Source organism: Ambystoma mexicanum, chromosome 5q (assembly GCF_040938575.1).
Source record: "Ambystoma mexicanum isolate Mex_15411 chromosome 5q, UKY_AmexF1_1, whole genome shotgun sequence".
Classification (NCBI taxonomy): domain Eukaryota; kingdom Metazoa; phylum Chordata; class Amphibia; order Caudata; family Ambystomatidae; genus Ambystoma; species Ambystoma mexicanum.
This window is the reverse complement of record NC_090933.1, coordinates 445,008,596-445,023,348: the sequence shown is the minus strand read 5'-3', so window position 1 is coordinate 445,023,348 and position 14,753 is coordinate 445,008,596. Positions and strand designations below refer to the sequence as shown.

General features: G+C 45.4%; 1 protein-coding gene across 2 annotated transcripts in view; it reads left to right on the top strand.

The window, feature by feature from the left end:
* Nucleotides 1-10,993: 10,993 nt before the first annotated feature.
* Nucleotides 10,994-14,753, top strand: part of SS18 (SS18 subunit of BAF chromatin remodeling complex) — an 844,462-nt gene continuing 840,702 nt past the window's right edge. For both annotated transcript variants that reach the window (XM_069620936.1, XM_069620935.1), the window contains exon 1: nucleotides 10,994-11,275. In XM_069620936.1, coding sequence (XP_069477037.1) covers nucleotides 11,207-11,275 — 69 coding nt within the window. In that variant the 5' untranslated portion in view covers nucleotides 10,994-11,206. The remainder of the gene's footprint in view (nucleotides 11,276-14,753) is intronic.

The window sequence follows — 14,753 nt, the reverse complement described above, 5'->3', positions numbered from 1 at the left end:
GCCTTGGCTCACTGCTTCATCTCCTCCCTGGCCGCCAGCATGTTACTTAAATCAAATGACTATGCTTCCCAGAATGCCTGGCTCACTGCTTCATCTCCTCCCTTGCAGCACAAGGCTGGGTGGAGGATAGGCAACACCTGTGGCTGCAGGTGCAGCAGGCGGCACGCCTGAGGGGTGTGCTCGTTTAGCAGCTTTAAAAGCCTCAGTTTGCTTCAGTCCGGCGCTGGTCATTGTAGCAGTGTTCCTGTTGTGACTAGTCTCTGTTCCTTGTTCCTAGTTTCTGTGCTTGTACCTAGTTCCAGTTCCTTGTTCTTAGTTTCTGTGCCTTATACCTAGTTCCAGTTCCTTGCTCCTAGTTTCTGTGCCTACTACCTAGTTCCAGTTCCTTGTTCATAGTTATTGTGCCAAGTACCTAGTTCCAGTTCCTAGCTTTTGTGCCCAGTTCCTAGTTCCTGTATCTTGTTCCTCTGTCCTGGATTTCGGATTAATGTGCTTAATTGATTTATGCTTTCTGAATTTCCCTTTCTGTCTTCCTCTGTCTGCAGACAGCCTTTCTCTGTGCTTTACTCTTTGATGCAGCCCAGTTTGCCCGTGCTTTCTGTCCCTTTATGCTGTCCTGGTTATTGAAAAGCTTGATGAATTAACCTTTACTTTTGTAGAATTAGTTTACTGCCTTTTCTCCTCGGATGGTGGGAAAGGTTTCCTTTTGTGATATCATTTTCCCTGCTCCCGATCCTACTTTATTGAGATTCCATTCCATGTTTTCCATTGCACTTCTGCATTTATTTTCCATTGATTATTAGGTGTGGGTGTTGTTGTAACTAGTTCCAGTGTGTATCCCCTTTTGTTTTCCTCACAATTATTATCACAATTCATACTTGCCCTAGACTAGGGTTTTATGTATTTTGTTATCTTTAACCCTTTGCTTTTACAGCCTTCTGGGTCCCTGTTTGATCTACAGGGTTCGTGAAATTACTGACATTCAAGTGGTCTTTCCGGTCCTCGTGAGTACTGTTTCTAAGTTCCTTATTCAGTATTTTACAGAGTGTCAGTTCACAGAATCTGTCCTTGCTTGCCCGCTACGTGGGTTTAGCGCTGTCAGTATCTGTAATAGCATAGTGGGTAAAGAGTTTGCTGACTTTCCTTTCAGTCATAAGGAGGTCCTAAGTGCTTACCCCACATCCCTTTTTTCATATATTGGTAATATTGTTTTACTTTATTTGCACTCCTGGGTTTTATATATACACAAGTCTTGGGTATTATATGCACGTTGTTAGATTCAAAGTTGTTCACTGTGCAATTCTGTGCACTTTTCCCCTTGCCATAGTCAATGCCTTCTTCCTTTCTTAACAGAATGACCAGCCCTTATTCCCGTTTGAATATGGCCAGTTTAAGAAAGAAAGGCAGCAAGGCCACTAACAAGTTTGTACAGAAAGCTTCCCTTAAGTTTACCTGTGACAATCAAACCATTGATCCTGACTTAAATGAACTCCTTGTTACAAATGGGTATTTACGTGCACAGTATTTTACCTACAGGATGGCCCATCGTACATTGCCTGATCCTAGTTCTGTCTTTAATTTTGATCCAGATTCTATGTCCGCACAAGCCTTAGCAGCGGAAAACAACACACTGTTAGATTTACTACACACGAGTACGTCTGTTGTTGAACTCCATGATTCCGGTTGTGCTTTACCTCAGATTGAACAGTTTCATGATTCAAACATAAAGAATGGAGGGGTTCATTGCATATCTTCTGTTTTCAGCCCTCAGTCTACTGCCTGCTTACTCCTCTGCACAAGTACTTACTGTAGCCCCTAATGTCAAGAGGTCTGATATCAGTAGTCTGCTTAAGGGTAACACAGACCAAGTCGGTAAGAGAGAGTATAGATCACAAAATCTGCAAGCAGTAAATGACAATGTACAATCAGTGCACATCCGGATGGCTAGGGCAGGATCCAGCCCTGATGCCACCATGCCTTCCCCTGTGCCTACTGATAGGGATGTACAGTTAAGGCGGGGCATGCTAAAAGCTGAACTTGAGGAGCTAAAACAGGAATACATTACTTTACTAGAGGAGAATAAAACCTTACGGTCTTTTCTGAATACACCTCAAACTTTATCCGTTGATGAAGTGAATACTGTTCAATCCCTGAGTGCGGAGGTTTTTGTAGGTCAGGATACTTGTCAATATGAAAAATCTATTGGGAGTGAAAGTCCTCTTTCTAGCACAGCACTTATTCAGGGCACAGGTTCTGACAATTGTTCTACCATTTGTCAGGAATTGCTGTTAGCTGAAGATTTACAAGCCACTCCTTTACCTAAGATTTCCTGTGTAGCAGTCTGTCATAATTCTGAGCTTGAACACATACATGCTTCTGATTCCCAAACACAATCCACAATGGTGGCATACACAGAATCAGTCACTACTGTAGGCTTAGTTTCTGCCCTTGATCTAGCTGCTGAGACTGAAGTAGACATTCAAGCTGATGTGGAAAACGATGCTACCTCTGTGTTCGCTCCTTCTTCTGCCAATTTTTGTCACAATGAACAGTCAAAGACAGTACAAAATTCATGTTTGGATGGACTCATTCCACAGTATACTGAACCAAAGACCCGGCAGGCAATTCCTGAGCTGTTGATTGTTAATATGCCACTTTCAGAAGCTAAGTCAGAGGAATGGACATTTGACGAAATCCTGATTAACAGAGACTTTACTATGGTGATTCCTCTGGTTGATTTTGACTTCTACAAAGGAAGAGACTCTGTGTCATCCACTAAGGAGAGGGACGGCATGGCTACAGCTCAGTCTTTGGTTACTGGTGCCAAGGAGTCAACCGCCCTAAAGGTGCTTTCCATTCCTGAGCCACAAATGTGCCTGTCGACTTCTGGGACTTCAGTCTGCCCTCCTACAACTATTGACTCTTCCATTAACCAGTCCACGGCTCTGCAGTCATCGTTGTCAAACGGGTCTACAATCAATGAACAATTGCTATGTCTGCCAGTCACTCAAGAGCCTTCACCATGTACGTGGTCAGAGTCAAAGACCTTGACAAGTTTGTCTTCAGCTAACGAGACGGCTCCAGCTTGCATGCCCTCAGCCTCTGAATTTCCTCTGGCATGCCTGTTTTCGGCTACAGTGACTCATCCAGCAGATTATCCTTCAGCCATGGAACCTCCGGTAGCACATCCTAAGTGCCTGTCTTCGGTCCCAGAGCCAACTGCTAGTTTGGCTTCGGTTCATGAAAGACCTGTATCCTGCTCAGCCTCGCTGCCAATATCGGAGGTGCACCTGTCTGCTCTGTTTGATCATGTTGCAGATTCATCTACTTCAGAGCTATCTCCTAAATCCCAACCATTTATTACGGATGAACGTCCAATCTGCCCATCCTATGCTTCAGGAGGATCACCTGAAGGCCTGCCTTTTACACAAGCTAATTCTCCCAACTGTTTGTCTGTAGAATTAGCACCTCCCGCATATGCTACATCTGAGTCTGAGACTTCTGCCAAAAACATCAAGCTGGTTCACGACTCGGGAGGGCCTTACATGCAAGGCCGTTGGACTCACCTGGAGTGTTACAAGAGGGAGACGGATACCATCCGCCATGGCCTAGACATCGAACAAGTAGCCAACCAGGATAACGGGCTGGACGGTTCACCTTTGGGGGCCGGTTTGGATCAGCCGCTTCACAGCCCTTTTGTTGCCGGATCCCACATGAGCCTGAAGGAAGGGACGGGCACGGCCCCCCAACTGCTGCACCATTCGGGTGCTAGTAGTCAAAGGGAGGATATGACTGCTGCAGTTCAAGATGTGCCTGTTATTGCTCCAGCTGCGAGTGTGCCTGATGTACCAAGTACTGCGTCTATCACTCCTATCGGTATGCCAAACGTCCCTGCGGTTGTATCCCGCGTGCAACAAGGTGGCCATACGACTGACACCTGGAATGCCAGCCTTGTACAACCCATTGGACTTCCAGGCCCCCAAGGAGTTCAACAGATGCAATCGAATCTTGGTCACCCTCAACCACAGGCCTTGAACCAGATGGATGATGGGAGAAGATCCGAACCTCTTTCTCGGCAGCCACCTTCTTTGTCTGAACATGAACATTTCTTGAAACCTGCAATTTTCTCACCTCCTGTGTGTAGGCTCTCAGCAGGGGGGCTACCAGAGCATCTATCATTATCCAAAGCATGTTGCACCAGCCAGCCTCCCTCCTCAATGTTGTATGAGTGTTCGCTCCCAGAGACTGAGCTTCCTGGACCTTCCAACTCTGCTTCAGGTCCTGCAAGTCCTTCATGCCTTTCCTCAGCACATGAGTCTCTTCCTCACCGAAAACCTGCCTATGGCTCTTATAGACTGCAGCCTGATTCTATTCATTCCAGTCCTTCTGCTTCTGCCCGTGGATCATCGTTTTCGTCAGTGCCACCTCCAAAGTCAAAGCGCTCCTGTTATGGAAAGAAGATGTTTTGTGCGAGTAACGGCCGCCTGGAGTCGGCCGTGGGAGGGGGTATAGTGTCACGGCTCGCTCCCTTCGCTCCCGTTCCCGCCACTTGGGGGCATGTTTTGGGGTTTATTCCCTACTGGACATTTCCTTCGAACCCTATGCTACAGTGTTCTGATGAATTGGGAGCGTTAAAACCTTATATTCCAAGTTACTTCCCTTCCGGATCCATTCCAGGTTTTTGGCAGCCAGCATGCTACTTAAATCAAATGACTATGCTTCCCAGAATGCCTTGGCTCACTGCTTCACCTCCTGCTTCCCAGAATGCCTGGCTCACTGCTTCATCTCCTCCCTGGCAGCCAACATGCTACTTAAATCAAATGACTATGCTTCCCAGAATGCCTTGGCTCACTGCTTCATCTCCTCCCTGGCAGCCAGCATGTTACTTAAATCAAATGACTATGCTTCCCAGAATGCCTGGCTCACTGCTTCATCTCCTCCCTTGCAGCACAAGGCTGGGTGGAGGATAGGCAACACCTGTGGCTGCAGGTGCAGCAGGCGGCACGCCTGAGGGGTGTGCTCGTTTAGCAGCTTTAAAAGCCTCAGTTTGCTTCAGTCCGGCGCTGGTCATTGTAGCAGTGTTCCTGTTGTGACTAGTCTCTGTTCCTTGTTCCTAGTTTCTGTGCTTGTACCTAGTTCCAGTTCCTTGTTCTTAGTTTCTGTGCCTTATACCTAGTTCCAGTTCCTTGCTCCTAATTTCTGTGCCTACTACCTAGTTCCAGTTCCTTGTTCATAGTTATTGTGCCAAGTACCTAGTTCCAGTTCCTAGCTTTTGTGCCCAGTTCCTAGTTCCTGTATCTTGTTCCTCTGTCCTGGATTTCGGATTAATGTGCTTAATTGATTTATGCTTTCTGAATTTCCCTTTCTGTCTTCCTCTGTCTGCAGACAGCCTTTCTCTGTGCTTTACTCTTTGATGCAGCCCAGTTTGCCGGTGCTTTCTGTCCCTTTATGCTGTCCTGGTTACTGAAAAGCTTGATGAATTAACCTTTACTTTTGTAGAATTAGTTTACTGCCTTTTCTCCTTGGATGGTGGGAAAGGTTTCCTTTTGTGATATCATTTTCCCTGCTCCCGATCCTACTTTATTGAGATTCCATTCCATGTTTTCCATTGCACTTCTGCATTTATTTTCCATTGATTATTAGGTGTGGGTGTTGTTGTAACTAGTTCCAGTGTGTATCCCCTTTTGTTTTCCTCACAATTATTATCACAATTCATACTTGCCCTAGACTAGGGTTTTATGTATTTTGTTATCTTTAACCCTTTGCTTTTACAGCCTTCTGGGTCCCTGTTTGATCTACAGGGTTCGTGAAATTACTGACATTCAAGTGGTCTTTCCGGTCCTCGTGAGTACTGTTTCTAAGTTCCTTATTCAGTATTTTACAGAGTGTCAGTTCACAGAATCTGTCCTTGCTTGCCCGCTACGTGGGTTTAGCGCTGTCAGTATCTGTAATAGCATAGTGGGTAAAGAGTTTGCTGACTTTCCTTTCAGTCATAAGGAGGTCCTAAGTGCTTACCCCACATCCCTTTTTTCATATATTGGTAATATTGTTTTACTTTATTTGCACTCCTGGGTTTTATATATACACAAGTCTTGGGTATTATATGCACGTTGTTAGATTCAAAGTTGTTCACTGTGCAATTATGTGCACTTTTCCCCTTGCCATAGTCAATGCCTTCATCCTTTCTTAACACTGTGATAAGAGAGTCACAGTCATACAAAACATAGCTATTGGATTCAAGCAAGGGATTAGCCCAGGCTGCCGCCGTCCCTCCAAGGTGTGAAAAGACAAAGGCCGCCTTCGTGGTGGGATTGGGAAAGGCAGAAGGGCGACAAAGAAAATGCAATTTGCATTGGTTGATAAATGTCTGGTGCTGCTTTGGGTCACCAGTAAAACGTTCCGGAGGGGCCAATGGGAATTGGGTGGCCATCAGAACCCGGCCAGAGGTGAACCCAGAGGCGGAGGCTGAATGGGCTCCAGAACCTGAGGCAGTAGCACCGGACGGATCAATCCCCAGAGTCTGGGGTGCAGGAAAGGGCCTCATGTTGTCAATCCGCTGGTGTAAGGCATCATGCGCGGCAGTCATGTCTGCCCATAGTTCGGATACCAAATGAACCAGAGTGGCCAACGGATCCGCTTCTTCCATGGCTTCTGATTTTGTTACTCACCGGACGGGAAGTATACCAAATCGGTGGCCGGAAGGCACAGGACTGAACTATTGATTGAAGAGCTAGGTCGGGCCTCCAACCTAGCCTCCTCTATGTGAGGACACAAGACCTTTTTAACGATATGACCCTCTGCTGGGTAGGACCAGGCAGAGGGACTGATCGCTCAAAAGGGTGGGGAGGTCACGCCGCCAAGAACCCAGCTGTAAAGGAAAAACAAGAGGTGAGCAATTGGAAATTTAAGAAAGATCCCTTTCCCTCGATACTTCTTTCTAGTAGTACCTGAGCTATGCCCTCCCCTTGTTTCAAGGCAACCGGAACCACCTACAAGTAAGAGAGGAGAATGTAACCTATCCTGACTATAGTTGTCAATTAGCTAAGGAGAATGGATAATCATACAAAAGAAAACCCTTACCACTGATGTGCTGTTGAGTCTGTGTTGTCCCAAAGAGTTCATAAAAAACGGAAGTGCAAAATAACAAATGGGTAGGTTAGTTAGGGAAACTGAACCCGGGCGGAACGAGGGCCGCACTAGAGTCGGGTAGTTGCACTATCCGCAAAGCGTCCCTGTGCACTACTGAAGAATGTCCAATGGAAGTCTGATTGTGGAAAGGATGGTAACAGCAACAATAAAGGACACAATTGAGTTGGAGTATTGCAGGTGATATAGTTCAGAGGCAAGGTACAATGAGTACAGGAGATATGCTTGTTAGCAAGTGGTGAAAAGAAGAGTCTTACCGATGCCGTGATCACAAGGTTCCAAAAGCGGCAGGCACAAGCAGTCCATGAATGAGGAAACAGGTCTGGTACACAGGTAAGTAGTTTTCCAAAAAAGCGGCAGGCAAAAGCAGTCCGTGAAAGAGGAAACAGGTCTGGTACACAGGTAAGTAGTTTTCCAAAAAGCGGCAGGCAAAAGCAGTCCGTCAAGGAGGAAACAGGTCTGGTACACAGGTAAGTAAAGTAGGATTGAAGACGGAACTTCTAAATACCGGGATGCAACTTTAATCAGAAGCAGCGTTTCGAGGTTTAAATCGGGAAGGAGAAGGCGGAACTGGACGAAACGGAGACAAGAGTGAACCAGACAGAGAGATGTCCACAGTGCATTGTCTAAAAGGACACTGAGACTTGAGAATGCAACAGGTGAAAGTGTTTTGAGGAAAGCCGTGATGAACCCGATGGAGGGAGGCTAACATTTGTGAAGGGTCTGAACCCGGAAGAGGGGGTCCAGGGATGAAAAGTCATCACCCAAGGTACAAGCGGAAAGGAACTTTTTGTTTGATATTTTGAACACACCAGGTCTTCGGAGGCAAGAGACATTTTGTAGAAAAGAGTTAATCACTGAAGGTCCTGATAGCTGAGAACGGAACTGTCATCTCTTGCTGGGAAAGCTTGAGAGTGTGCTGTGCCCACGAGTCCCACCTTGTCTTGTGCTCAAAACGTGGGGAAGGGAGACCCTTGGCTACCACATCCTGATTTATCATTTGTGAACATTTCTTTTTTTCTTGTGAATCCTGTTCCCACGCTCTTTTTGTATTTAGTTGTAAGGATTGGCAATTGTTTCTTTTTTGTATAGGCCCTTTTATTTGACAAGCCGCCACTAGGACTGCCTTATTATTATTTGATGGTCGTAGCGTGTTCCCATCTTAGATTTAGGTTTAGATTAGGCATTTGTCCAACCTGTATATACAGTTTAATAAACACCCTTGAACTGTGATCACTTGTGGCAGTCTTTACTGTTGCCAACATGAGTTCCTTACACTGGTTTCAATTAGCGGATGGATTAGAACAATAATTAGTTGGCATACTAGGCTGCAGGGGTTCAAGGATGGTCGATAAAGGCATGGCGCCATCCCGGGTGGGTGCTCGGGTGGAGAGGTCTCCCTGCAGGACATTTATAGGGTGCCACCTGGGCTCACACTAATACTTTCATTAGACCTTATCATTAGGAGGCCTGTGCTTTTGCCACTGCTATTCTGGGTGCTGGTACGCATAAAGGGAAGTGGGTGTCAGATGTTTGTCAATAAAATTGGTGATGTGGTGTGTTCATGGGAGATGCCAGCCCAGGCTTTGGAGTGCATAAGCCTTCTCATTTTGAGGCAGAAGGCATCACTCTGCTGTGACGTCCAGTCTGTGTCACTGATTACAATGGGTACAAAGGCAGGAGCCTGTCAAATTTCTCACCTTGGAAAATGGTGTATTTTCTTACGTTTAAACAATCATTAACGTGACAGGAACACAAACATGCCAACCCTCCCGATTTAGGTGGGAGACTCCCGATTTTATTAGCAAAAATGTTGCTGTTTTTTACTGCCTCCCGGCTAAAATTATTCTAACCCCAATGCATTCTAATGGGGAAATTCAGCTATCCTGATTGCACGGAGAGAATCTCCCTACCAGTTGCTGCAAAATGTTGGCATGTATGGCAACAGCAAACATACAGTGGCAGAGGGCAAAACCCTACCCATGCAATATCAATGGACTCCCTGTAAAGAAGCCAAAGGTGTAATTGCCTGGCTCAACTTTTATATGGCCCGCACCTCCAATGATTAGCATCTTTGTGAACTTAGTCTATGAATTGGTTTGAAAGATGCAAGCTGCATCAAATGGACCAAAGGAATTTGAAATAGGTATTCAGTCTCCTGGGCTCAGACGAGCAGGGTGGGACGCTACAGCGCAATGGGTGTAATGGCCTCACTCACTGCCAGCTTTCAAAACTGCTCTCATGCCCCCATGCATGCTAACCCTCACGATTTAGGCGGGAGAGTCACGATTTTGTGACCAAAAATGTTGCTATTTTTTACTGCCTCCCTCTTAAAATAATTCTAACCCCAATGCATTTGAATGGGGAAATTCAACTTTCCTGATTGCTCGGAAAGAATCTCCCTCCCAGCTGCTGCAAAATGTTGGCATGTATGTGCCCCCCACACATTTTGAGGATGACTCTGCTTAGAGTGGCCAACTCTTTGATAGTATTTCGCGGGACACTTGCTCACAAGGCGGCGATGAAGTCACAACGTCATTCACGTTTGGCCCGCCCCTTTTTAAATTTACATTTTTTTAATGTCTCTTAATTCCTGGCTTAATTGAAATGCAAATGGTTTGTCCTTGGGAGTTGATGGTCACGTTTTTTAACTGCAAACATGACCATCACGACCCCAGGAACAAACCATTAGCATTTGAATGAAGCCAGGTGTCGAGCGTTACACCTCGACCTTTAGGCTCAAAAGGAGCCAGGGCTGCAGAGCCTGCCTCGGAAAGAAAGCAGCAGACGGCAGCGCCGTGCTGTGTAAATGCCCACTTCAGTTTGCAGAGTGGCTGTGCTGGAGGCAGGTTGTCCTTACGAAAGTCGGGACAACTTGCGTCCCGCACAGCCACTCTGCAAAAGGCGGGACAGAGTCCCTAATTGCGGGACAATCCCGCTAAATCCGGGACAGTTGGCCACCCTAACTCTGCCCCTTGTTTGTCACAGCATAACGCGTGTTGAGTGGTGTTTCAGAGCCCCATGGTTGCCAGCATAATCCATTCCAATCTATAGGTGCTTATCCCACACATGCCAACATTCAGATGCACCTGGGAGGGAGATTTCCACTGGGAAATCGGGAGACAAACATTTCCCCATAGGAATACATTGGGGCTACAGTTATTTTAGGTACGAGAGAGTGAAAAATAGCAACATTTTTCACAGAAAAATCAGGAGTCTCCCGCCTAAATCGGGAGGGTTGGCATGTATGTTCCACTCCTGTATTTTTTTCTTTGTGTTCTGGGACTTTTAGTTTTACTTTTCCCTTTATAAAACTCACTAGAAGTCCCAGAATGCAAAGGAAAAAACTAGATAAGCATGGAAAGACTGTAATGGATCAAGTTGGCAACTATGTAGGCCCTCTCATCGAGTTATTTGTTTTTCCTCCAAAAGAAGTACTGGGACGAGGAAGAGAGATATAGAAGTTCCGCCTGCATTACTTATCCGTAATCCTCAATACTCCTAGTCCTATTCTTCTTTGTCGCAGCATGCTGGCCGCTCTCCCTCCCTGTGTGGGATGATGATTTTAGAGCTTATGTTCATAGGTTGGAAATTATTTACTAGGGTGGAACAGGACAGGGAGGTAATGTCCCTCATGTTGAGGTGAACGTTTGCCGAACGTTTTTGATTGGAAAAAGAGAAACGCCTTCCGTAGAACGATCCATTGTGCATTCCAAGATGGACGCGGCATTTTACGCAACAGGTTTAGCTTTGTAGTACTTCTTCTGTTTCCATGAAAAGTAGAACGTTGGACTGTACCATTTCGGAAAATTGCTGCTATATAGGAGACAGTGATTACTAAGACACCATAACTTGCTGTGGAATTCTGTTTGTGTGTTGTGTTTTTCGGGGGTTCACGAGATGCATTCTGGTGATACTTTACTCATTAGTGAATGTCCCTTCCCCTTCGTTCCCAGTGGAAGTGTCACCCCGCGGCCTAGGCTGTGCTAGTGAGCGAGCAACGTTCGGACTAGTGCTGGTTCCTGAACACAGGGCTGACAAGGATTTCTAAGTCTGCACAATGTCTGTGGCCTTTGCAGCCCCGAGACAGCGCGGGAAGGGCGACATCACTCCTGCGGCCATTCAGAAGGTGGGGATGGGAGGCATCTTTGGAAGTCTGCGTACAGAGGAATACACCTCACTGGCAGGCAGATACAGGGGGTGGTTGTCCTGTGGGTACTATGAGCGCGCCAATTGGGTCCCCTGTGTGCATCAGAAATGTTACTTACACTGTCCCATATCTTTGAGTACATGATCCTGTTGGCAATAGCAAGTGGCTTTAATTAAGTCTTACACTTTGATGTCTTTCAATGTACAAATAACATATTTAAACTCCAGTGTCATTCTCCTATGCGAGCAGTATGTGGCGTGGTTACAACTTGCCACAGATACTATGATGCACGGTGTTTCTGTGCGTCGGATTTAATTTGTTCAAGACTTCTTATTTCGAGGCACGTATGCGATGTGATAAATAAGAAACGTGAACCAATCCAAACTATTACATTAAACCACCATTTTTCAAACTTCACAATCGTTTTAATTCTCTGCCTGTGTACTATTAAAACGCATGTAATTTTCTAGCAACACCCTCTGGTAGATTGATTCCCGTACAATACATATTTCTACTTTTATTATGATTTTTGTCTCTGGCGAGGAAAACTCCGTGGGCGCGTAGGCTGTGAGGCATCTTTCCTTGTTTACATCAGGAATTCTGCATGTGGTAAACACTGTTACTACCGATTACAAAGCCTTATCCTGAGTGGCCCGGGGTAAAGTCATGCAGAACATGGCGTATTTCACGCATTTATTTATGCAATGTTTCCAAAATAACAAATATGGGGGTTTTGTAAGATGTTAAACATTTATTTTCATCCTTGTTTGAATGGTGGAACGCGTATGGGTGTGTGACAGAAGTGGTTGCTGCACTCTTCTGGAGAAAGCATAGGATTAGGAATAGCCGTCTGCGCATCGTGCATTTCTAAATTCGAAAGGGCTGCAAGTCTAGTAGAACCTAATTCTTGGTCCAAAACATGACTGATGTACCAGCAAATAACCAAAGGTTTGCCATGATTTGATTACGTTTGCTATCCTCCTGTAGTCGCCCAGCAATATATGATCTTTGTTTCAGTGAGTGTACAACCACAAGAAGCTCCTTCAGGTGCTGCGTTGAGTGGCATTTGTTTTGCTGCTTGTATTGAAATTAGATTCACATGGAGTATTGTCATGGACCATATGGTTATGGCATAGAAGTGCTCTGGACTGATCTCCTTGCTACCAAAAGGTGTTAAGCATGGCGCCTGAATTATTTAGATCTGGAGCCACTGGCAAAGTCAAATTTACACTGTTTCCGATACGCACTTGTTTCATTCTGGTTATTTGACCATGCTGTCGTAGTGAATAAGGCAATGCAACGGATCTGGGTGAACGCATTTTCCCTGAACTTCTGTTGACAAAGTGAGCAATAGGCGAGGCTTTAATTGGGCCAGGGCTCCCACAACCCGTTTTACGCCCTGGAGTAATGCAAATCAAAATTGGTGCCAATACTGCTCTTCAACAGTAGATGTCCCTTTCAGCCACGTTTAGAACCATAACGTAAAAAGAAATGTGAATGTTTTCAAACACTGAATGGAAATTATACCAGAATACATTGTTTGATTTCTTTTTCTTTTCTCAGCACATATTAAAGAATTGTCATTAGAATGTTTATTTGTAAAAAATCATGAACTCATTTCAAAAGAAGTGTGGGATGGGCACGATTAGCTGACCTATATTGAGTTGATGTCCTATTTTATAATTGAATATATTTATTTTGGTCAATATTTTTTTTTACACACTTATATTTTAATACATCTTTTAAAGTAAAATGTACTCTTTTCGTTACACACTTGTAAACGTTATTGCTCTGTTGAGGCACACCTTAAGTTACACAGGGCCATACCCTTTTAAAGGTTTATTATCTACTTGGGGAAATGAAGCTGCGAGAGAGGCGTTAGAGCCCACCCCTCGATTTCTCTCTCTCTCACAAAAGTGCCGATGAACATCTGTGGCGGGAAAAAAAAACTACTCCCACCCACAAATAGGCCTTTAGCACCATTGCCAAGTCCAACAAAGCCAGCATCTACAATACCAGATCAATGAAGCCAGCACTAATAATAGAGTGCTTTTTAAAATCCTCAAAGAGCTTGTATCCTCACCTCCTCCTATTTTCAGGTTTCCAGAAAGACAAAGCCTTGTGCCCCCTTGTCCAATCTGCTCTTGCCAATAAAACCCATAACCTCGGAGATAAAACTATCCTCAAAAAATCTCTGCTCCCAACCATCCATTTCACCCCAGGAGATATGCTCACCATCCAATGCCTCAAAGCGTCCAACTGCCATGGTGATATCTGCCCAGCCCACCTTATCAAGAGGTGCGCGGACCCCCTTGCTCCTATCATTGCTACATTTATCAATACCTTGTTCAACTCCTGTATAGTGCCAAATTCCATCAAAGAAGCCTGGGTCACATGTTCCTTTAATCTTGACCGCAGTGCCTACACCCAACTGCAAAACCACCTGGAAGCCCACAATCTTCTTGGCACGCGCCAATCCGGATTCTGACACAGTACAGTGTCTGCCCTCCTTGAACTTAAGATTCAACTCGACAACATTTGTGACGCAGGCGATCTTGCCATCTTCTTTTTACTTGACTTTTCTGTCTGCGGCATTCAATCTCGTGGATCACGATATCTAATGTCACCACCTCACTGCCACGTTCAACCTTTACTTCAAAGCAGCCAAGTGAATGATCCTCTAGGGTATTAGCTTGGGTGGAAGCAGCTCACCCCATTCCTTCTTTTTCTTTCCTTTTTAAACTCTTTATGTTCTATACTGAAGAAAGACAGTAAAGACGATACACTTAAAATAACCAGCTGTGTGGTTCCGGGACAAAGGTAGAGTAATGCACAGCCATATATTATTCTCATTCTTAAGGATCTGACATTTTTACATTACTATCAAGATAGTCTCTGGTTCTTATGTCTCACTTCTCCCTGCAAATCCTTGTCCCTCAGACCCATCCGTTGGCACCCAGCAAACCTGGCCAAGCGGCCCAAACTTACAAACTGAAAGCAAATAACAAAAGTCATGCATACATATCACAGAACCCCCCCCCCCCCGCCCGCCTTTCTCCTTGCCAGTCAGCTCCTTGTGCAATTTAACGGTTCGGGTGCCTCCTCTCCGGCACCCAACATCCACTGAAGTAGGCCTCATGGTGGTAAGTCATCAGCGGGTACAAACCATGCCTGAGCCAATGTGTTCCATGCTGTAAAATCATCACCAACCTCCTTCTGTCCCCTATACAATGTCCTGTGCCACACCACTGTTTCTGGTCCGCCTGTCTCCGGAGGTCTCCCCACCATGCATCAATGTGGTGGCCTCCTGCTGACTTCCAAGCCAGTGCTATCCCACGCTTTGCTAAGATGCTGATAAGGTTTTTCCTCTTTTTTTTTTTTTGTATATGGGGTTCTGCGCGCCGACGCGGAAACGGCCTCAGTAGGGATGCCTCAGAAGGCCATTCATATATGTCAA